Genomic DNA, 24,640 nt, shown 5'->3' on the forward strand with positions numbered 1-24,640 from the left:
GACATTTGCACACCACCCTCCCCACCACCCCCGCCCCAGTGTCGTGTCCAGGTCCAGTTCTACCAGCCACAGATGTGGGCATGTCTGGAACCAGTCTACCTGTCTCATTCATTCCATGACCTCTGATTTTTGAGGTCAGTAATTCTGCAGCCTCCCTCACCTTTCTGGTTTAAAGCAACCTCTTCTCTCAGGAAGTTGTTTGAAATCAATTTAATTCCTTTATATCCCACATGACAGCTACAACTGCCACTGTTTAGTTGATGTTGGCGTCGGGTTTGGGGCTTACTTGGCTTTTGTGTTTGCTTCTAACCTGCAGAAAGAGTCAAAGTTCTGAAGTTTTCTCTCTCATCCTTTCTGTTTGTTGCTCCATGTACAGTAGGCAAGAGGAATTTTTGTTGGTAGTCCATATTTTTGATTACTTATTTGCTCTGCTGCTATATTATGATTCAGGTTTTCTCCAAGGCCCTAGGTGCCTAAAAGCATTGAAGGAATGAGAAGTATAGACACAGAACACCTTTAAGCCACTTTCCCCTGCAAATTACTATATTTCACAGGTATTTGGAATGCTAGAAGGTACTAGAAGGTGAGGAGACGCTAGAGATCCATTGAACCCATCATTTTTTAAATGAGATAATCCATACCTAAAGACTCCTCCATGAGTCCGTAGCACAGCCAGAGGGAGGACCACACACACCCTTGTCATCTAATGAGCGGCCAGGGCTCCAGTCCATCCCCAGTGTGGGCCATATATCTGTGTGCTTTCTCCTCTATTAAATCCAACACTGATAAAAATCTCCAGTTAACAAATATTTGTTGAGCAAGTTTATTGCAAATCGCTCTATTTAATATCTGCCTACAACCTTAGCCACAGATGACTCTCACTCCCTGGTACGGCAAGTGGGCAGAGCTTCCTCATTCAAAAACATTTTAGCTTCCTGCACTTGCCCGCTGGTTGCTTTCGCCTAACTGGCACCTGTGGCTGTCATTCCCCTGCTGTTTTTAATTGCACCTCTCAAGACCAGCTGATTGCTTAAAGAACATTTCTGGTATTGGGCCCATGGCAGTAATGTGTGTCTATGGATCCCTTTGCTATGAGGCTTGCCTTCTTGATCGGATTCACAAGGCTGGTGGGCAGCCTGAGATCTTTGCTTATTTCCTACGTCTTCTGAAAGGTACTATGAAGCTTACCAGTTGCTGATGCACACTATCAGTTAATAATTCCATTACCATTACTATTTTCTGAGCAAATGTGACCTGCAAGCCCCTTGCTCCATCCAGGATGCAGGCAAAGTTAAGCTAGGTTTCCTTTCCCTCAGGGAGCTCCTGGCACAGTTGGGAAGGGAAGTCAGAAACACACAGAAGTCACTTCATCATACCAGGCCTTTGGTCCTAAATGATGATGAATTTGAAGAGTGCGGGACTGGGGACGGTGGACTGTAAGAGTTCAAGGAGGGGAGGATGGAGAGAGGTCATTCTTAGCAGAATGTGGCTGCAACATTTTACCTCCACTACTCGGGCCTGTTCAGCATTTTGAGTTTCTATGCCTGTAAATTAGGCCTGTCTAGGAAGTGGGGGTGAGGTGGTGGGTGGGCAGGCTCTCTGAATCTCAGCTGGGACTGGGTGGGCTGATACTGGGGAGAGTTGTAAGTATCTAGGACCCAGCGGGAGGACACCTCACCTGGAAGCCTTTGCTTGCTCCTGATTGTAGCTGTTTTAGGGATGCAGCTTTCAGACAAGGGCCACTTAGTTGATGAGGCCGGCTTAATCGAGGAGGGCTATTGCCACCCTGACATTGTTAAGTGTGGGCCTAGCTTCTCTGAAGTCCTCCCTTCTTGCTTGTGTGGAATTCCTGTTTTCCTGCCCATAGGGGTTCTTTGCTGTCTTAGGTGAATTGCCCCAATGAACCAGAACCTTTTTTTTTTTTTAGGTACAATAGGAGGTCTGTACCCTTAGACAGAAAGGAATGCTAATTGGCCACTTAACTGTCCTCAGGGTACAGATGCCAGAACATACAGGGCACCCATTCTTTGTTACCATTTGGGATGGAAACTGCTTATATAAGCTTGTAAAGCTTTGGTTCAGAAAGCAAGAGAATGTGGATGGAACGTTAGCAATTGCTGTCATGCAAATGCTGCATTTTTTTTGCATGTAAAGATACCTCTTTAACTCCATGGTCCTTAAACTAACTTTTTCAAGAAACATGGTCATTTCCCACGCTTCCTTTACTTCTAGCTCCCCATTCATACCCAACAGTGGCTAACTGAAAGGTTTGCAAATCCTGAAGGCTTTGGGGCTTCTTTTAAAAAGAAGGGACTGAGTTGTAAATGTCGTTAAGACTGAGATGGGGTATGTTCCTTTCCCAACCATACTGTGTGACATTTGCTAGGAATTGTTGTAAAATCACTGGAGTGAGCGCTTGTCCTGAGGCACTGCCTCTCTGCGTGAATGTCACTGAGTCGCCCGGTTGACCCGTTGCATGTTATGCAGCACTTGTGACATTGTTTTATCTCTCTGGCCAGTGACTCATAATTAAGGAAGTCAAAACTGTGCAATTAACACAAAACCTCCTCATTTGCCCTCTTCACCTCTCCCCAACCCCCGCCCCCAGTCAGGAATGCCCGCCTGACATTTTCTGTAAGTCTTTGGGAACTTTAAGATTTGTTTTGATAGGACAAGGCCGCCAGTTATCATCGCCTGGTTCCACTTGTTTTACCCCAAAAGTCTGTGAGAATCTTTTCCAGGAAAAAAAGAAAGAAAGAAAGTAAATCCCACCCCCAAGCGTGCAGTCTGCCCACGGGAAGTGATTCATGGTGCTCCGATTCAGGCAGACCTGACTGCAGGACATGGGAGGCTGGGAACCAGGTCTGGGAAAAGAGGGCAGAGAGAGGATACCCAGACCTAATGGCTTCTGCTCTGTGGAAGAAAGTGAAAAACAGAATGACTAAGAGTCCTGTAATAAGAATTGTTTGTTTTGTGAAGTTGAACTAATAGTGAGGTTTGCCGGCAGATAAGACTTGAGAAATTGCAGTTGTCAGGGGAGGGGACTTTTCCATGTCCTGCTTTTTTTTAATTTTTTTTTATTTTTAAGAGAGCAAAGCTATTTCTCAGCCTTTTTTTTTTTTTTTTTTTTTTTTTTGAGATGGAGTCTCGCTCTGTCACCTAGGCTAGAGTGCAGTGGCACAATCTTGGCTCACTGCAACCTCCACCTCCCAGGTTCAAGTGATTCTCTTGCCTCAGCCTCTTCAGTAGCTAGGATTACAGGTGCTCGCCACCATGCCTGGCTAATTTTTTTGTATTTTTAGTAGAGACGGGGTTTCACCATGTTGTCCAGGTTGGTCTTAGAACTCCTGACCTCAGGTGATCTGCCCATCTTGGGTTCCCAAAGTGCTGGGATTATAGGCGTGAGCCACCATGCCAGGCCTTATATCTCAGTCTTAAGACATTCATATATTAGTGGAAGGCCCAGATCTGTGTTTCAGGTCCACCTCGCCACTTCTAAGCCTGTTTTCTTTTCTTTGGGGAAGAGGGTCTAAGATGAGACCATTATCTCACAGTCTCCAATAGCTCTTTCTCCCCATTTTCCCATGTATTTATTTATTATTTATTTATTTATTTATTTATTTATTTTTTTGAGGCAGAGTCTCTCTCTATTGCCCAGGCTGGAGAGCAGTGGCGCAATCTCGGCTCACTGCAACCTCCACCTCCTGGGTTCAAGCGATTCTCCTGCCTCAGTCTCCTGAGTAGCTGGGACTACAGGCGTGCGCCACCATGCCCGGCTAATTTTTGTATTTTTAGTAGAGACAGGGTTTCACTATGTTGGCCAGGCTGGTCTCGAACTCCTGACCTTGTGATCCACCCGCCTCAGCCTTGCAAAGTGCTGGGATTACAGGCATGAGCCATTGCGCCCAGCCTATTTTCCCTTTTTACCTTTCCCTCCAAAGTTAGAGTTTTTGAAAAATATTTGATTTTTTTTAATTGACAAATAATTGTCCATATTCATGGGATACGTAGTGATGTTTTGATACTTATTAATGTCATTATGGTGATCACATCAGGTTAATTAGCGTCTCCATCGTGTCAAGCATTTATCATTTCTTTGTGTTGGAAGCATTCAATATCCTCCTTTTATTTGAAACTATGTAATATATGAATGTTACTATGTATGTTACTATATAAGCATTCAATATCCTATTTGAAACTATGTAATATATGATTATACATAGTAACAATCGTATATTACATAATAATTGTAAACTATGTAATAATATTATTGTAATATATGATTGCTAGATATTTGAAACTATATGTTATTGTTAAGTATAATCATCCTACAGTGGTATAGGACACTAGAACTGATTTTTCCTCTTTAGCTGTAATTTTGAGACCTTTAACAAATTTCTCTCCATCCCTCTATGCCCTCTACCCTTTTCAGCCTCTAGTATCTTCTATTCTGTTTTTACAAAGTTAGAGTTTTGGGGCTGATAAATGTTTTTACCTAAATACTCATTTTTGTTTCCACCAAATGGAGCATCATGTTGTCATAGAATGAAGGAATCCTTTCTGTCCTATGGACATTTTATTTTCTTCTCCCTCAAACTGACAATGCAAATTAATTTGATTCCCCAAAGTAGTTTGGAAACAGAGAGACTCTAAGTGTTGGCTACATGAACAGGCCCGCCGCCAAGCGAGAGGCCCAGATCACCCAGAATGAGAAGATGGGTCTAAACACACCTGGCTTTGTGACTGACTCCATTTCAAGCTTCCTGTATTGTTGGAGGTCAGCTTTGGGGGTGAGGGATTTTAATGAAAGCTGAGGTGAAGTCCACTGTTGCCTTAAGCCCATCAGAACGTTGCCAAGGGCTGTGAGTATGCTGAATGGGTCCATGAGTGATCTCTTAAAAAAACATAAACCATTGTCAGGCCTAATTTTCAGCAGAGTGAAACGGCCACCCAGAAGATTCTGTGAAGCCTGGCAACATTTCCCTTTCTTCCAGTAGTCACAGACCAATCCAGATCTTTGTAGCATCTTTTATTTGTGACTTGAAAGTTCTATGATCCTGCTGACACTCAAGAAAAAGCAATCCCCATCAACTTGGTGCTTGGAGAAAAAAGTTTGTGAAGACCAAAGCTATTAAATAGAAAAGTCCTAAACACTCTCCTCCTCCTCCTCCTTCAATATTTAACCATCGTCTTTGCATGGGGGAAGGGAGGGGCTCTCACCAGACCCAAAAGAGAATCTCTGCTGATTTAAACCCAGTGTGCTTTGTAGTCACAGAGAACTGAGTTTGGAGTGTAACATCTAGGTTCAAGCCCAGGCAGTGTTCCTTGCTGGGTGACTTTGGTCAAGTCACTCAGCATCAAAAATTTTTCATCTGTAAAATGGGAGTGATGAGATACTCAGCCTGCAGGATCCCTTTATCCAATGAGTTACTGAGTGAGAAGTGCTGGGTAAACGCTTGCTCTGAGGTGTAAATTGCTTCTGTTTGGCCAGGCGCAGTGGCTCATGCCTGTAATCCAAGCACTTTGGGAGGCTGGGGCAGGTGGATCACCTGAGGTCAGGCGTTTGAGACCAGCCTGGCCAGTATGGTGAAACCCCGTCTCTACTTAAAATGCAAAAATTAACCAGGCGTGGTGGTGCATGCCTGTAATCCCAGCTACGCAGGAGGCTGAGGCAGGAGAATCACCTGAACTGGAGGTTGCAGTGAGCCAAGATCACGCCACTGTACTCCAGCCTGGGCAACAAGAGCGAAACTCTGTCTTGGGGGGGCGGGCGGGGGGAATTCCTTCTGTTTTCCCACATCTTGCTCATCTCAGAGCATTTCCTTAGCCTAGGGGGATCTCAAGGGGAGGGAAGAGAGCAGATTTGCCCCCCAGGGGACATTTGGCAATGTTTAGAGGTGGTTTTTTTCATTTGTCACAGCTGCAGGTGGGCGTGCTACCGGCATCCAGTGTGAGGAAGCCAGACATGCTGTTAAGCATTCTATACATGTCTCTACCCAGGACAGCCCCCCATCCCCCAACAAAGATTAGCCCAAAACATCAGTAATGCCAACCTTGAGAAACTCTGGGCCTTGCCAAATCCATAGGCCGATGTTGAAAAGTTCTGGGTGTCTGTGTGCTTTACAGATAATTATCATCAAGCTGAACTTTCTCCAGTAACCAACCTTCTTCTTTTCTAGAAAGTACACATTCTGTGCCCACCCTTGGCCCTTGGGAGGTGGGATGGCCCAAGGTCTAGGCGATCCTTGTATGTTTCCAGTGGAGTCCAGCCCTCCCAAGGATAAGGCAAGGTGTTTCCTGGCTTCCTCCTCCAAGGGTCTGCCCAGGAGCCTTCTGCAACCTTTGTGGCTCCTTCCCAGGCTGCCCCATCTGCCTGGGGCACTTGTCATGGACCTGAGCCGGCTGCTCTGGAGAACTAGCAGAGGGAAAGAGAGGACTAAATATAATGGGGAGAAGTGAAGAAGAGGCCAGCTGCTGGTCTGGAGGATGGCATAGGAGGCTGCAGCCTGGCATTTTATTTGGTTTCCCCCCAGACTGGCAGCATTCATGCCCGAAGCACTAGATATTGTCCATTTATAAGTTCAGATGAAAATTGAGTTGTTCTTGGTGGAAATGTTTTAGTGACTGGTATCCAGGGTTGTGAAATCCTGTTTTCAGCTCTTCATGGCCAATCTAAACTGGAACATTCAAAAACATGCTTAGCACACTTACAGAACTTGTTGAGAACACTCAGGAAACTCAGCTACAGGCAGAGCACGTGGTCACTGTGGTAGAACTTGCAGTGAGACCTCAATTATCTAGAACCTGGCCAACCACGTACTTGACCTCACTAGATTTCTTTGTGGCACCAAATGAACAGGCTAATGTTGGAAATGGAGTTTAAATAAACAACAACAGTTTTAAAAATCTTAGAAAATGCCAGGGTATAGTATATTCAGTGTACATCCCGAGTTCCTTTTATTTGTAACTCTTTGATTCCAAGCTTCAGAAAATTGCAATTACAGGCTAATTTTTTATACGACTACTAATCGTAATATAATCAAATTGTATGTCTTTCAACCAGAGTCAACAACTGCTCAGTCCCTTTTTTTAAAAACATAAAAAACACTTGTCATCTTAAAGACCTTCAGGCAACTTAAGATTCAATACAACAAAGAAAAAATTGTCTTGCTGTTCTTAACCTACCAAAGCAGGAAAGCAGATGCACATGTGTTTTACAAACGTCATTGGAAGAAGGTTGGCAATACCAGCTTGGTTGCAAGGAAAGAGGCAGTCGTGAGGCCTCCTTCTCACACTACAGTAATTTGCTGAGTGACCTTGAACAAGGATCTTGATGCATCGGAGTCTGTTTCCTCAACCCCAAAATGAAGGGATTGGATCAGATGCCCTCAAGGTTCCTCAAGGGTCAGCTGTCACAGTTCTCCAAAGTGAGTTTTCAGGCAGACATAGAGTTAGCCAGTGTCGCCTCACCAGGACATTTTGTTTTCTGAACATTGGGCCTCTGTGGTTTATCACACACACCTAGGGGACTGGGCCCATAACTCCCCGAAGAACTTCTGCCCAGAACAAAGGATGCTTTGGATTTGACTGTGTGTACAAAAGGGAGTAAGTGAACCCCCAAATCAAACATCCCTCTTGGCAGACGGTGTTTTCAGGGCTTTCTTATTTGTTCCTTTATTAAGCAGTTATCCTGGGGTGGTCCATTGCATGGAAGAAATAAAGGCATGTTCTAATACTTGCGTATTAAAGAGGAGCAGAAAGAGAGCTCTCAGGGTGAGCTTATAGTTCAAAGGCCAACTGGAACTGATGCAAGGAGACTTTCAAGCCACGAGCAGAATTCTTTTCTGCCTTCCCAGAAGGTCTGATGGAATGAGCACTTCACCCAAACTTGAAGTCACTCAAGTCTTGCTTTTATTTTGAACCAGAAAAAAAGAAAAGGAAAACTCACATAGAATGCAAAATTTAAGTAAAGATTTTTGGGCCGGTCGCGGTGGCGCACGCCTGTAATCCCAGCACTTTGGGAGGCTGAGTTGGGTTGATCACAGGTCAGGAGTTCAAGACCAGCTTGGCCAACATGGTGAAACCCCATCTCTACTAGAAATACAAAAATTCAGCCGGGCGTGGTGGTGCACACCTATAATCCCAGCTACTCAGGAGGCTGAGGCAGGAGAACCGCTTGAACCCAGGTGTCAGAGGTTGCAGTGAGCCAAGATCGTGCCATTGCACTCCAGCTCGGGTGACAAGAGTGAAACTCCATCTCAAAAAAAATAATAATAATAATTGCAGGTGAGTGAACACGGGGATAGTAGGGTAGCTTGATTGCTGTTCAAAGGGAAAGAGATGGGGAGGATATGAAACTCTGAGGGCAGATGGGCATATCTGCTGCAGGATGTATGTTCTGGGAACGTGTGTATGTACCAGTGTGGGTTCAGGGCATTCGTTGGCAACCCCAAGATCTAAAACAGCTCCTTTTTGTCCATTAAATATAGCAGATGGGAAATGTAAAGATACAGAGTAAATTGAGGTGAAATGTATGCCAGAGGTTTGGTTTTTGAGTTATTAATGTGCTACTTGGGGCTACTTTAAAAAATGAATATTAGATGAGTATTTGGGGGTAAGTTCACATTTTATGCAAATTGACTCCAAGGCCTCTAGGTAGGTTGTCCTTCTGAAATGGTTAAGTCTTATCCAGCTTCAAGATCTGGGCATAGGGCTATGCCCCATTTAGAATTAGGGAAAAGAATCTGAGTCATGCAGCCTAGCTTCACTTTATATTAACTCTGGGAAAAGTTAGGAAAGTTGGGTAACCTCTCAGGTGCTCTGTTTCTCAATTCATCTATGGAGATAATGATACTTGCAAGTTAATTGGGAAAACTGGTGGTGGAGTCAATGCATCAGTCAGCTAGTGTTGTGTAACAAAGAACTCTAAAAACCCAGCAGCTTAAATCCATTGTTTATGCTCACTCATGCTTCTGTGGCTTACCTGGGCTTGGTTCCTTGCTGCAGATTTGGCTTAGGTCTGCTCCACATGTTTTCATTTCTGGGCCCAGCCTATGGGGCAGTAGCTGCCTGGGGGTGGGCGGGTGGGAGAGGGAGGTCCCATGATGATGGCAGAGGTACAAGACAAGAGGACAGGTAGAGACATACAATGGCAGTCTGTCCCTTCTTCTCACATTCCACTGGCCAATGCAAGTCAATAGTCTACCCCAAACTCAAGAGACAAGAAAGTACATGCCACTCATGGTAGGAGGAGTGGCAGAGCCACAGAGCAAAAAGTGTGGCTGCAGAGAGGGGTGACTAATTCACTCTGTCACAGTCATCAAGTGGCCAACACAGTATTTGGCACATAGCAGCAGTCATTTCCACCTCTGTTGTTACTATTACTACTCAATGGGCAAGTTGAAAAAGTTTGTCTGAAAGTGACTAGAAAGTTCAGTATTAAGAGCATGTGTGTGTATTAAATAAAATAGGTTTCAACTGAAATATGATAATGTTAACAAATTTACTCTTTGTTCACTTCTATGGCCCAGTTAACTGGCACAGTGCTTGGGATATGGTAGGTGTTCAGTAACTATGCAGTGATTGATGAATGGTCACTTTTAATAATGGTGATGCAGCATGGGATGACAGAAAAAGCGTTGTTCATCCTACCTGCCCCTGTCTCCCATGTATCAGCCCTGGTCTGGGTTTGAATCCTGGCTCTGCCGTTTACAAGTTATATGACCTTGGGCAAGCCTCCTGAGTTCTCTGAGCTGGGCGAGGGTCCTGGGGGTGTTGCCGTTTCTGCGTGCTCACATAGCAGTCGTGTGCCTGGCGCGTAGTTCATGCTGAATAGATCTTGGCATGTTTCTGGAACTTATGTGCTGTGCTCCTCACCTTCTCCCCAGCCTCTGTGTTGTCCCACAAGTGGCTGATCGGTGGGAGTAGCACTTGGCATGAGGTGGGCCCCAGCCCCACCCTCTCTCCTTGGGGTGCACTCTGGCAGGCTTCACCTTCACCATCGGCTTTGGGCTCTGGCATGGCCATATCCTTGGCTGTGGCTCTCACCACCATTTTGGGACACTTTACGGGTCCCGCTTGAAGCCAATGGGAGGAAACCTAATTTCCTGCCACAGGAAATTGTTCTGCTAGGGAAGAATATATTAAGGATTAAAACCTTCTGTGAGAGGAACTTGAGGGAGTTGCTAGAGAAAGACCTCTGGGGGTCTCTCATCAGGAAGCCGGTGGGTGTGGGAGAGATCTCAGTCATAAATGGGGAGGAGGCCCAACGGCAGGTTCCTGAGACTGTACTCCTAATGCCAGCAGCTGGTCTTGGGCTGGGAGGAAGGGCTGGGCCAGGGATAAGAGTGGGTCATAAATAGACCATTTTCTGCAACCAAGCATATTTATGGTAACATCAGCTCCGAATTAAGACTTATTTATTGGATTTACTGAATGGGCCCAGTGCACTATAAGGCTTGGGAGAGTGTGTTCTGGACACATCAGCTATATTAAATCCAGCAGCTGAAACTCCCAATTCACTCTTATTACTTTGGTAAGGATTGCTATATATTTTGAGTGGGGCAGAGGGAGAAAGAAAGAACAATGCCAGGACTCTGGGCAGCCCAGACTCCGAACCAAGAGGAGTTGTTGCTGATGCATAAGAAGTGAATGAGATGTCTTCCCTGTCGTGAGTTTGGGAATTGCATGGCCCAGAGAAGCAGGGGTATGGTCCAGATGACTTTTAGAAAATACTGCCAAGCCAGACTGGTGGTCGTGTGCTCACAAGCTGGAGAGTGAGAGGTGCCTGTCTCCTTGCTATCAGAACTCAGCCTGGCAGCCAGGAGTGCTGGCCACTTGGCATGGCCCTGATACAGCCTGCTGTGTGATCCTGCGACATGCACTTTGCCTCTTCAAGGTATGGGTGTACAGTGAGGTGGGACCATTGTAAGATGTGCCTTATTATCCATACGGCGTTGTGGTGAGAATGATCTGAGATAAGGAATACAGAAGCCTTGTGAAAACACAAAGCGCCAGACAGACATGAGGACTCACTGTGACCCTCCTGACTGTGCACCCAGATGGCCGAAGCAGGGAAAGAGATGTGTTGTTGAGGACCTACCGTGTTCCTTACTTTGCCGGGCACTATCATAGTAAAGAGGCAGTAATACTTACATGACAATACTGACAATAGATTCCTGCCACTTTCTGGAATATCTTTCTGGGTAGTGTCTGTTCAAATCATATATCTCTTTAAAAAAAAAAAAAAGTTGGATTGTTAATGTTAATATTGAGTGTTCTTATTAATATTTCATTTAAAAACTTTTTTTAATCCCTCTGGGGGAAAAGAATTTTTTTTTTTTTTTTTTTTTTTGAGACAGGTTCTCACCCTGTCACCCAGGCTGGAGTGCTGTGGTGCAATCACAGCTCACTGCAGCCTCAACCTCCTGGGTTCAAGCAATCCTCCCATCTTAGCCTCCCGAGTAGCTGGGACTATAGGCATGGGTCACCACGCCCAGCTAATTTTTCTATTTTTTGTAGAGATGGGGTTTCACCATGTTGGCCAGGCTGCTCTCGAATTCCTGGGATCAAGTGATCCACCTGCCTTGGCTTCTCAAAATGCTGGGATTACAAGTGTGAGCCACCATGTCCAGCCAGTGTTTCAGATGAAAAATATTAAGACCAAGACACTAAGTGATTTTTTTCAACTTTGTACAGTTAGCAAGTACTGAACCATTATTTAAACTCAGACTTATTAAGTCCATTGCCTTTTTTTGGAATGGTGGTATAATTTAGAAATAATAAGCCTCACATATTTAAAGTGTGCAGTATGACAAATGATGATATATGTACATACCTGTGAAACCACCATAGCAGTAAGAGAATATACATAACCTTTACCCCCAAAAAACTTTCCAAGTGCACCTTGGTAATTGCTCCCTCCAATCCCTACTCCCTCCCTGTAACTCCCTCTGTCCCCAGGCAATGACTGATCCCTGCTTTCTGTCACTAGATTAAGATTAGTGTGCCTTTTACTTTAGTTTAAATTACCTTATAATTTTACATGAACAGAATCATGCCTGGCTTCTTTCACACAGCATCATTAATTTAGATTCATTCATAGTGATGCGTGTATCAGTAGTTGATCCTTTTTTATTACTGAGTTGTATTTCTTTGTATGGATATGTTATATAGCTCATTCATCTGTTAATACACGTGGAGTAGTTTTAAATTTGGGGCTGTTACATTCATGCACAAGTCTTTGGACAAAGGCTTTTGTTTCTCTTGGGTAAATACTTTGAAGTGGAATGGTGGATCATATGGTAGGCTTATGGTTTTTTAGCTTTTTAAGAAACTTCCAAATGTTTCAGGGATGAATATCCCAATTACCCAGATTTGATCATTACACATTGTATGCTTGTATCAAAATATCGCAAGTACCCTATAAATATGTATAGCTACTGTGTATCCCCCAAAATAAAATATTTTAGAAAGGAACTTCCAAGCTGTTTTCCAAAATAGTTGTACCATTTTACATTTGCACCAGCAGTGGAAGGGCGTTCCAGTTGCTCCACAGCCTTGCCAACACATGGCATAATCAGGCTTTTTAATTTTAGCCATTCTAATAAGTATGTGTCCTATCTCGTTGTAGTTTTAATTTGTGCTTCTCTAATGACCAACGTTGTCAAACATCTTTTCATATGCTTGTTGTCTTCATATCTTTCTGGGTAGTGTCTGTTCAAATCATGTATCTCTTTTTTAAAAGATTGAATTGTTGGCCGGATGCAGTGGCTCATGCCTGTAATCCCAGCACTTTGGGAGGCCGAGGCAGGCGGATCACGAGGTCAGGAGTTCGAGACCATCCTGGTTAACACAGTGAAACCCTGTCTCTACTAAAAATACGAAAAATTAGCTGGGCGCGGTGCCGGGTGCCTGTAGTCCCAGCTACTCGGGAGGCTGAGGCAGGAAAATAGTGTGACCCCAGGAGGCGGAGCTTGCAGTATAAGCCGAGATCATGCCACTGCACTCCAGCCTGGGTGACAGAGCGAGATTCCATCTCAAAAAAAAAAAAAAAAGATTGAATTGTTAATATTGAGTTTTCAGAGTTCTAGAAACAGGTCTATTATCAGATATACGCTTTGCAAATATTTTCTTTTAGTTAGTGCTTGCCTTTTTATTCCTTTAACAGTGTCTTTCAAAGACCAGAAGCTTAAATCTTGATGCGGTCTGATTTTTTTTTTTTTTATTAAGTGCTTTTTGGTGTAGTATCTGAGAAATCATTGTCTATCCCAAAAAGTCACAAAGATTTTCTCTTGTTTTCTTAGAAGTTTTAGAGTTTAAGTTTCACTTCAGTTTGTTTTTGTATAGGGTACAATGTGTAGTTTGAAGATTATCTTTTTTACATATCCAGTTGTTACATCACCATTTGTTGAAGACTGTCCTTGCTCCACTAAATCGTCTTTGGACCTTTGTTGAAGCCAGTTGTCCATATATATGTAACTATTTCTGGACTCTGTTAGGTTCCATTGATCCATTTGTCAGTCCTTGTGCCATTACCATACTGCCTTGATTACTGTAGCTCCCTTGCTTTTAAAAGTTTAATTAATATCCAAGTGATTCATGTATGATTAATATTACTTTTAAGGGAAGAGGGCCACCCTCTTCTATCACCTAGATGGAGCTTACTTCCACAGCCCCATTCTCCCCCACTGCTGGCCTGAGCTTTTCTCCAAGGCCTTCTCTTGCAGAGGAGGCTAATGATGTCCAGCTGGCCCTTTTTTGGGACTTTTGTCAAACACTGAAGAGCAAATGTGGCCACTTCCCTAACCTGGGGGCACCCAGTGGCTTTGCAGGAGAAGGAGAACAGCTGAATAATTCTCTGTTCCCACTCACCACTTCCCACTCTCCCTTTTACTCCTGTTCAACCCCCAGCTCACCCTACTTATCCAGGGCTGGGTTTGGGGAATATCTGCTGTGATATAGAATAATAATGCTAATTTGTGGGTGTTTATGAAGCACTTTCAAATGGAAACCAAGCTTCATGAGGTTGGGGGGCAGAATACCCCATTTTATAGATGAGACAACTGAGTGTCCTAGGAAGCTCATGAGCTGCCCAGTGTCTCCTAGCTAGGAGAGTAGAACCCTCCTTGACCCCAGGTCTTATGACTCCACATCCGCCAGTCCTCCTTTTATACCTCAGGGAGGAGTCCCAGGCTGTCTTCTCGATCTGCCTGGTAATTACTGTTTTTCAGCTGTAGGGCTTCCTTGTTCTGGGGCCCCACGGGAGGAAGGTAATTACATCCTTCAAGATGCCCTTAGTCAGCAGCTCCGGGTCAGTTCCTGTGACCAAGCCCAGCTATGACCTTTGTCTGTCCTTTCCCCTTCCCAGGCCAGTGGCTTGGAGAGTGTGATTGGATCCCTCTGTTTGTCTCTTTGGTTGGTGCTGCTGGTGGCATCTGGCCAGCCCCTCCTTCACAGAGTGCCCATGAATTCTCTGTATTCAGGCAAATGGGTGCCCTCGGTCATAAGAAGGCACAGAGGGAAAGCTTGCAAATGTCTCACTGCCAGCCCTGCCCAGCTATTAGAAAAATTATGGCACTGACTGGCAGCCACGGAGCTGTGTGAGTCCTAGGATGGGCCTCCTTGAAGAAAAAGCAGTCCTGCCTCTTAATAGGGTACCTGTGACTCATCAGCATCCATCTCATCTGCTCCCCACTTCTATCCCTGCTACCCGCAATCTGTTGGTCACATGTAGCCAGAGTTCCACAGGGCCTGTCTCTTTCACACATATGCACAGCCCACTTACACATCTCAGAGGCTACATACTGCTTTTAGAAAACAGGAGAAGCCTTTATTATGGCCTTCAGGGCCCTGCAGAGTAGCCCTGCCTGCCTCCCCAGCCTCGTCTCAAGCCAGCTCTCTCTCACGATCCCTTCTCCAGTCTCTCTGGCCTTCATTCTGTTCTTCCGACCTCACCATGTTTTCCACTTTCCTCAGGGCGTTTGTGTGTGCCCTTCCCTCTCCTTGTACTGCCCTTCTCCCACACCCCTTTGCCTGGTTAGTTCTTACTTACCCTTTAGGCCTTCAGGTCAACCATCACCTCCTCTGAGATGCCCTGTCTAGTCCTTCAGCAAAGTGGGGTGCCATGGTCATACACTCTTGGGGTTCCCTGTTATTTTCCTTCAGGACACTTTCATTGTGTGTAATTGTAGGTTTCTGTGATGATGATGATTATTATTTGAAACAGAGTCTTGCTCTGTCTCCCAGGCTGGAGTGCAGTGGCACGATCTTGGCTCACTGCAACCTTCCCCTCCCAGGTTCAAGTGATTCTCCTGCCTCAGCCTCCTGAGTAGCTGGGATTACAGGCATCCGCCACGATGCCTGGCTGATTTTTGTACTTTTAGTAGAGACAGGGTTTCACCATGTTGGCCAGGCTGGTTTTGAGCTCCTGGCCTCAAGCGAACCACCGGCCTTGGCCTCCCAAAGTGGTTTTGGTGATTATTTGATTAATGTCAGTCTTGCCCAGTGGAGTGGAGGGTCCATGCAGACAGGGACCACTTTGCTGGCCTTTTCTCATGGTGGAGTCTCTTTCCTTACCACTGTATCCTTAGTGCCACACATAATAGGTGCTCATTAAATATGTGTTAAATAAGGGACTCCATTTTAGTGGCACATCCTCACCTGTCTAATACCAGACACTATCTGAAGTTTTACGTCCCTCCGGAAGCCTTCTGCCTCCCAGCCTTGCCGTAGCTGACGATGCTTTTGCTGCCCCGAGCTCCCCAGTCGTCCATTCCCGTAAGCCACCCAGACTCTTGTCATCTAGATCACCTGGGGATTTCACAAAGGGAAAGATTCTGATTTAGTAGGTTGGGGTAGGCGCTGAGAATGTACATTTTTAACAAACTTCCCTGAACCTCTGCTGCTGGTCAGGGACCACACTTTGGCCTGGCTTGAGAGGTAAGGGCACCGGGTCATAGCTGCTTGGCCAAATCACCATAGAAGACATGGTTCACACAGGGTCACGGCACTGGCCAATTGTAGGTAGGCACAGTAGTGTGCGCCTGCAGTCCCAGCTACTTGGGAGGCTGAGCTGGGAGGATCACTTGAGCCCGGGAGCCGGAGGTTGCAGTGAGCCGAGATCATGTCACTGCACTCCAGCCTGAGTGACAGAGCAAGACCCTGTATCAAAAGTTTAAAAAAAAAAAAAATCCCTTTAATTTCCCTCTTTCCCTCTCTGCTCACCACAAATAACTAAAAAAGAGAGAAAGGAGGGGCCGGGCATGGTGGTTCACGCCTGAAATCCCAGCACTTTGGGAGGCTGAGGTGGGCGAATCATGAGGTTGGGAGTTCGAGACCATCCTGGCTAACACAGTGAAACCATGTCTCTACTAAAAATACAAAAAATTAGCTGGGCGTAGTGACGGGTGCCTGTGGTCCCAGCTACTCAGGAGGCTGAGGCGGGAGAATGGCGTGAACCCGGGAGGTGGAGCTTGCAGTGAGCCGAGAAGGCGCCACTACACTCCAGCCTGGGCAACAGAGCGAGACTCCATCTCAAAAAAAAAGAGAAAGGAGGAAAGGCAAGTTTTCTTTTTTCCCCCTGACTTTCTAATGTGCAAGGGAAGACCTGAGTGAATGAGGGGAGATAGCCTGTGTACTTTGTCACTCTTCTTTGGATCACTGCAGTCCTCATATCTGTGCCTAAAGAACTCTGATTGTCCTCCCCAGCCCTGTCCCCTCTCCGCACCTCTGGGCTGAGTAGGAAGCCGTTGAGTGGCTCCTGGACCTTTTCCAAGCACAACTGAAGTGACTGAAGTGCGGGCCCTTCCCGTGGAACGCCGCTCCCTGAAGAGCAGTACAAAGTTGGGGAACCCAATGGGGACTGGTGGGTGTGGCCTGCTCTGCCAGCTGGGGGTCCTCACAGGGGGCCTTTGTTGTCTTCTCCTGAGATCCCTCCCAGCACTCTCAGCTAGCAGTGCTCTGATCTCCTGGACCTCTGGATCTGGGAGAAATGAGGGGTGGGAGAGCTTTCCAAGTGTCTGAAAGTAGGAGGCCAGACTCTGCAGAAAGCAAGCGCAATCCACATTTCCCTCTCTTTCTGCCCCTCCCCATCCTGGCAGGTCCCTGGATGGCCGGTTGCAGGTGTCCCATCGGAAGGGGCTCCCTCATGTCATCTACTGCCGCCTGTGGCGATGGCCGGACCTGCACAGCCACCACGAGCTGCGGGCCATGGAGCTGTGTGAGTTCGCCTTCAATATGAAGAAGGACGAGGTCTGCGTGAATCCCTACCACTACCAGAGAGTAGAGACACCAGGTATGCTGCCTGGCCTGCCTGTGGGGACAGCAGGTGCCGGGGGTCATCACCTCTCCCCCGCCCCCCATCCCCCCGAGGGTCTGCGGTGCACTTGGGGGTGCGGGGACTTTGGTGCTGGTCTGGCATCGACACTGAGCCACCTCTGCTCTGTCTCCCCCGGACAGTTCTACCTCCTGTGTTGGTGCCACGCCACACAGAGATCCCGGCCGAGTTCCCCCCACTGGACGACTACAGCCATTCCATCCCCGAAAACACTAACTTCCCCGCAGGCATCGAGCCCCAGAGCAATATTCCAGGTAGGCACGTGGGCGGCACAGGCTGGCCTGGGAGGCGGGGGCAGCGGACAGCCCCGACATCAGTCCTGTGGCCCCAATCTCTGCCCCCTGGCCGTCCCCCGCTCACCCCCTCTTTGCGCACAGCTCTGGCCTGAGGGCCCCTGACTCAGAACCGCATCCCTGTTGGGAGAGGACCCATGACCTCAGCTCCCCCCTCACTAGTGATGCTTTTCTTGGCATAGAGGAGCAGAGTGACCCTTCCGCCCGGCCTTAGTGCAGTCATTTATTTTGGAAGCGGAAATAGCAACACTGTGTCTCTCACCGCCCTTGAGGTGCGGACTGGTGTTCAGTCCCAATGGGGGTCTGCAGAGGCGGGGAGTGAGCCTGAGGGCCAGGCAGCAAGTGCGGAGAGCTGGCTCTGTAAATGGGCCTGGGCATCAGGCCTCGGTGAGGGGCTCCAACCTGGGTGGGAATTGAAGTGACTTTGAGTTTTTGCTCTGCAGGGAGAAATGGGCTTTGCTGTCAAAGACTGCAAATGTTTTTAGAAGCCCCTCATTTACATGCAAATAATGTGTGAATCACCAGCACTTTCAGACTCCAGGAAAGCTGTGCTTGGCAGCACTTGGGCTAGTCACTTCTGCTTGCTGGGGCAGTAATCCTGCTGCGTTCCTCTTAGAGCATTCTAATTTGGATGTGACGTTCATCCTGGGTTAGTTTACTGGGCTGAGGTTGGCTACAGACCTGTGTGCTTGGGTCAGAGTGTTAAGGAGAGACCCACTGTCCAACCTTCTCAGATCCTTTGCGGGTAGCCCTGGCGTCCCGGGGGTAAGTCAACTACTCCCTGTTCAAAGAGCAAATCTTGGAGGGCTTCAGTCAGGGTCTGGGGGAGGTTTCAGAGAAATAGATCACACTGTCTTTGCCATCATTGAACTTGCAACCTAACTGCTGAGCGAGGACACATCCCCTAGAGACAACAAATAATAACACCCGGTCTGCACAGGAGAAGATAGTAGGGACCAAAGGGTGGGTCTGAGCCTGCAGATCTTCAGAGGACAGAAAGGGGTGAGGCGGAGGCAAGTCCGGACGCCTCCCTGGAGGGGCTGTGGCTTAACCCTTACCTTGAAGGACCAGGATAAGTTAGCCTGGCAGAGGCTCTAGGAGTACACATTTCAGACTTGGGAGTTGATCCGGTCCTGCGTGAGCAAAGGCAGTTATGATCCCAGTGGGAGTCAGAGGTGGACAGGGGCAAGGACAACAGAACCAAGAGCTGGAACCTCTACTGCGAGACCTGGAGCTCCTGCAGCCACGGACGCTAGCATCATGGTGTACATGTGTGGTGTGTTTGCAAAAGGTGTCTCAGAGCCAAGCTGTGAAGGCCTTTTAACGGACCACCTTCCTTCTGATTCCCAGAGACCCCACCCCCTGGCTACCTGAGTGAAGATGGAGAAACCAGTGACCACCAGATGAACCACAGCATGGACGCAGGTCAGTCATGCAGGGGCATGCTCTTATTCTTAACTGATTAGCAGCTGGTGGGTTCATCCCTTCCATCCCTTCCTCTTCGCCCCCTCCCTCCCTCCCTTCTGTCTCTCTCTCTCCAGTATTTGTAGAGCAACCGCGATGTGCAAGGGGCAGGGCATAGAAGAGGGTCCGAGCTGCTCACGGATGATGGGGGAGATTGACGGGACAGCCAGCAGTCACTGGGCCATCTCGTGTATGCCCTGATGGAAGATGCCGCATGGCACCAGGCACACAGCAGGGCCACTTCACCCGGTCTGGGGAGGAGCAGCACCTTGCAGTCCACGTTTTTCCCCAGGTTGAGTCTTGGTGATGTGTAGGTGTTAGCCAAGCTGTCCGAGTGGGCAAGGGGTGTGCCAGGCAGAGTCATGGGGGTTGGGCAGGACAGCCTGGTGCATTCTGGGGACAGTAAGAGCTCAGTGTGTCTGGAGTCCAGAGAGTGTCCAGCCCAGGGAGCTCAGCGTGGCTGGAGGATACACTCTTTCCAGTGGGGAGAAGATGGGAGGGCCCGCCACACAGGGGTCCGAGTGTGGTGGACCTTCAAGCTAGTCAGACCACTTGGCATTTAGTCAAGGCTGATGGGAACCACTGCAGGCTGTAAGCAGGGCCTGTGCCTTAGTGAGATGTCACCAGCAGCAGGGTGGAGAGTGGCCTTGATCACCTCAAGCAGTCACATGGGAGGCAAGGAGAGGCTGAATGGAACTAATGCCTCTTCTGATGACCAGTGGAGACCCCTGAAGCCAGTATTTTTGTGTGACAACCGCATGTGATGTGTGTGCTCCTGCCGTGAGGGGCAGGGTTTAGTTCTCTCCTGCTACATCTCCAGATGTTTCCCATATCATTTGTTATAGGACCAAATTGGCTCCAGACCAGCAGCTTCTTGAATTGAACCCCAGCTGCCACATAGAATGTGTACTGAGTTGTGTGTGGTTGGGAGAGTGGGGGAGAAGGGGAGAGGGAGCCACGCAGATGTTCCATTCCGATGGTGGTGGGCATGCCTCGTACACACAGAGCCGCTAGACACAGCGGAGCCACCTGCCCTCGCACACAGCCCAGAAGAGATTGTGCAATTCCTTCCCCCACCTTTCCCAGACGGAGTCTCCCTGTTGCCCAGGCTGGCGTGTAGTAGCGCGATCTCAGCTCACTGCAACCTCTGCCTCCTGGGTTCAAGCTATTATCCTGCCTCAGCCTCCCAGGTAGCTGGGATTACAGGCAATGCAGCACCATGCCCAGCTCATTCGTGTATTTTTAGTAGAGACAGGGTTTCGCCATGTTGGCTACGCTGGTCTCAAACTCCTGACCTCAGGTGATCTGCCCGCTTCGGCCTCCCAAAGTGCTGGGATTACACCACACCCGGCTGAGGTTGTGCAATTCCTGAGAGACCGAAAGAGACTCGCATGTACGTTGTAGTTGCTGAAATCCAGCCTGGACATCGTGGCACTTTTGGGTTGAGCACACCCGGTGAAACACACCCACCCGGCGGAGTGACTAGCAGCGCGAACCAGCTGGAATGCATCGAAGACCTTCCTGTATCCGATGCCAAGTGACCGCTGCAAGCTTGCAGCTATTCAATGCAGGCGTGGGAAGCAGGCCAGCGGAGCAGCGTGTCTCCAGCTGCTGTGTTTCTTCCCACTCTGCGCTCCCTTGCAGCTATTCAATGCAGGCGTGGGAAGCAGGCCAGCGGAGCAGCGTGTCTCCAGCTGCTGTGTTTCTTCCCACTCTGCGCTCCCTCTTCCCTTTCTGCTGCTCTCCATATTTGCACAATGATTATTGTTACAAACAAACACGGACCAGAGGGGCTGGATATTGGAAAGAGCAGCCCAGATTTCACCCTGTCAGCTCTTGTTTCTTCTCCCTCCTCTTCCTCCTTGTGCCTCCCTTTACTCTGTCCCCTCTCTCTTCTTCCTTTCTTCTCATTAAGTGTGCCTGCAGGGTCCTGTTGTGAACATGAGTGATTTATTTAGAGACAGACTAGACTTGCGGACCCCAGCCAGTGTGTGGGTGGTGGGCGGGGAGGGGCTCTCCTGTTTTAGTCTCTCTTCTTCAGAGTTGCCTGCTTGGATAGTCCAGTTGCTCACGGGCTTGGCTTCCCTGCCCCCCGGGGTGTGGTAGTGTCTCAGGGCCAGAGGGTCACCTTGTTGTTCCCCATGTCCCTTCACCTACATATGCGCCCTTTTAGACTTGCGAGAAGGCCCGTTGGACTTCCTAGGTCTTTGTGGTTCAGGCCACCACAAAACAGGGGACAAGCATTTATCGAGTGCCTACCTTGTAGCAGTCATGGTGTAAGCATTTTTATATGCACAGTCTAATCTAATTTTTACATGTCACACAGTAGATGATATTATCCTCATTTTATACCTGAGGAAAGAATTAAGGCTCATAGAAGTTAAACAGCTTAGCCAAACTCACATAGCTGATTCGTGGGGTTGTCTAGACCCTGTGACTGATTCTGTAACTCAGTTCTCAGTGAATATTCCACATCCCCCTTTGCATTTGGGGTTACAGGGGAGAAGGAGAAATCCGTGGTTCTTCCCTTGCCCTCAAGGAGGTTACAGCTGAGTTGGGGCAAAAGAAGAGATTCCCACAAACAGCGCAAGGCAGCATTCACTTGAGGCCAGATGCTGGACCCAGTCTCAGGACTGATAGATTTCATGGGGTGGAATTAGACCCCATAGGGTGGTTAATAAATAAATAGTCTCCTTTTTTATTTTTATTTTTTGAAACAGTCTCACTGCTGCCCAGGCTGGTGTGCAGTGGTGCAAACACAGCTCGCTGCAGCCTCGATCTCCTAGGCTCAAGTAATTGTCCAGCCTCAGCCTTCACCACTTATGGCTAATTTTTTTTTTTTTTTTTCTGTAGAGACGGGGTCTCCCTATATTGCCCAGGCTGGTCTCAAACTCCTGGGCTCAAGTGATCCCCCAGTCTCAGCCTCTCAAAGTGCTGGGATTACAGATGTGAGCCATTGTGCCCGGCCTCTGCAGTCTTCCTGATAGAGGAACAGAGGAGGGGGGACGAGCAGGATGCTGCTCTGGAAAAGTGTCCACTGTTTATTTTTGAAGGCTGATACCATGTGAGTTCTTTTTTTCTGGATGTGAGAGGTGTAGAGAACATAATAGAGTAAGAATTGGGTAGATTTAGACTTTTTCCCATGTGCATCATCATCTTTTGCATAAAGTATTTGTCTGGTTGCTGAGTTGCAGGGTTTCTGAGGCAGGTTTGTGAGCTTCCTGAAATTGATCTTTCCAGCACCTGAGCTGCTGCAGCCTCTGACCAAGGTCGGTGGCTGGTGATGCTGGGGAGGCCTCAAGCCCCGCCTGTGTGGGAGGGCTGGCCTCCTGCTTCCTGGGTCTTTGCAGCTTGGGAGAAGGGCTTCCCTGCTCCTCTCATTTTCCTGAGGGCATAGTTAATAGGGCAGGTGGTGTAGGCTAAAGAAAAAAGGTGCCACCTATTCTAGTTGAGAACTTAGCAGCCCTGAGCTGGGAGTCTTGGTTAGGATCATAAAACCATCTGAGACCTCTGAGATCATAATCATAAGAGACCTCTGAGATCATCCACTCAATCCATTCATTCCAGACAAGAAATTGGGGCCCAGGGAGGGAAAGTAGAGGCAAGGGTATGGGGTAGGCCTTCTCCTGGGACCCCTCAGCCCAGGGTTTTCTTTCTGCTGTGTTGGGCTACCCCACCTTGATATGTAAGTGTTTAGTAATTTGGCTCTCCAGGCCAATAATCTTTTGTGAAGTCTCACAACTGTGTCTCACCTCGCAGGTTCTCCAAACCTATCCCCGAATCCGATGTCCCCAGCACATAATAACTTGGGTGAGTATCTCCTCGTGCACACAACTGGAACCCCCTCTAGCTGCAGCCCTGGCGAGTCGCCAGTGTGGGGAGGGGGCCCTGAAGGTAAGGCTCTCTCCCGACCCCTACCATCAGCCCAGCTCAGCCCATCAGGTTTCTGGTTACGGTGATGTTGAGGTCACCACAGAACGGGGAAACCTGAGAACAGTGGTGGCAGGAAAGGCAACCGTATGCCGGGTTTGTATTTCCCTTGTGGGGCGGGTAGACGTGAGTGAATGAAAATTCCCCCAAACCTTACGCCCAGGAGAACGAGGGTCTGTGGTCAGCTAAGCATACGTGTGCGGTTTGGTGCAAAGCCACGGACAGCCGTGCAGACTCCAGCCCCCTGACATTTATAGACCTGTTTCAGATATATTTACTTGAGTGTTTCATCTTATAATTGTGTAATTTTTCTTAAAACAGCAACATATAAGGAATTTGAAAATAAAGTCAAAGTGCCCATAATCCCACCACCCTAACATAACTGTCGAAGAGTGATCACAGTCCTGATGTTTGTGCATCAGGCATATATATCTGTGTGCCTTGCCACTGACATCATAGTGCATATCTGGTGTTTTCATTCTCTCTTCTCCTTATGTTATTTTGTAAACACGTTTCCGTATTTAGGTGTCTTGTTTATCGTTGTGCGTTATCTCATGATGTTTTGGAGTGGAGGGTCCATTGTTTCCGCAACATCCCTCCATGGTTAGACTGCTGGATTAGTTTTTCCAAGACTCACTTTTCTAACCCAGTGGTAGGGTCCTTCAGTTCTCCAGCTTGGGATAGGCTTTGGCATGGAACCTGCCAAAGGGCTTAAAACAAATGAAATATCCATTTAGTTTTTATTGAGGAGAGTTTTTTATATTCTGGTCTGGTAGTTTTAGAAAATGTAAGTTGGATTTTGTTTGGGACTTTATTGCTGAGGCTTAATTTGTGGCTCAGGAAAAGAAATAGTTAATATTTCTTGGCGAATCAAAGTGGATTGGACTGGTTTTTGTGCCCATTTGCTTCCAGACCTTGACTGACAGCGTCAGATGAGGAAACTCATCATTTGGAATATTAGGAGATGCCTGAAACCCTTTAGAACAGGCTGACCTGGGCAGTGTGGGATGTGACTTTGGGGGATCTGTTTTAACATTTTTGTAAAATAATATCACCGTGAGTGCCGGGCTTTGCAGAGGGAAGGTCAGATTCCTGATATGAAAGGACTGAGTTATTAAAAACAAACTGAAGGCTAGAAGCGAAGTTAACACTTGAGAAATTAAAGGCCATGATGGTGAACTTGACTCCGGGCTTTCAGCTCTTGAGATTGGCTGCTTTAGATTTATTTTCTGTGGCATTTGAAAACCCTACTGGGGCCAAGGTAGCACTTTTAGTCAACAGCCTTCCAAGCAGACACTTGCCGTTGAAACCATAGCGGTCCCAGGGCAGCTTGGAGGTGGCTGATGCCAGACTCGGTGCTCCAGACTGAAAGGTGGTCATTTGCTGTGAACTGCCCTCTAGATTGTGTAGACTAGGATGAGGATGATGGGATGTTTCTTGAGCTCTGACCCAAGGCAGTGTCCTCTGTTGACATAATTCTCCCTCCCTACTGCCCCTTCTTCGGGCAGCTTGCCTGAAAGTTGAGAATACTTAGGTTATTTCTTCCAAAGGGAGGACCCTCCCCGAGCCTGGCCAGCAGAGAATGAGTGCCACTTTGCACTGGCCTAGTTGTACCTCT

General features: G+C 47.6%; 1 protein-coding gene across 5 annotated transcripts in view; it reads left to right on the forward strand.

The window, feature by feature from the left end:
- Window positions 1-24,640, forward strand: part of SMAD3 (SMAD family member 3) — a 129,567-nt gene that overhangs the window by 82,198 nt on the left and 22,729 nt on the right. For all 5 annotated transcript variants that reach the window (XM_002825585.6, XM_054531611.2, XM_054531612.2 and 2 more), the window contains exons 2-5: window positions 17,100-17,293; window positions 17,458-17,589; window positions 18,979-19,053; window positions 22,852-22,902. In XM_002825585.6, coding sequence (XP_002825631.1) covers window positions 17,100-17,293; window positions 17,458-17,589; window positions 18,979-19,053; window positions 22,852-22,902 — 452 coding nt within the window. The remainder of the gene's footprint in view (window positions 1-17,099; window positions 17,294-17,457; window positions 17,590-18,978; window positions 19,054-22,851; window positions 22,903-24,640) is intronic.

This window comes from Pongo abelii, chromosome 16 (genome assembly GCF_028885655.2).
Source record: "Pongo abelii isolate AG06213 chromosome 16, NHGRI_mPonAbe1-v2.0_pri, whole genome shotgun sequence".
Classification (NCBI taxonomy): Eukaryota; Metazoa; Chordata; class Mammalia; order Primates; family Hominidae; genus Pongo; species Pongo abelii.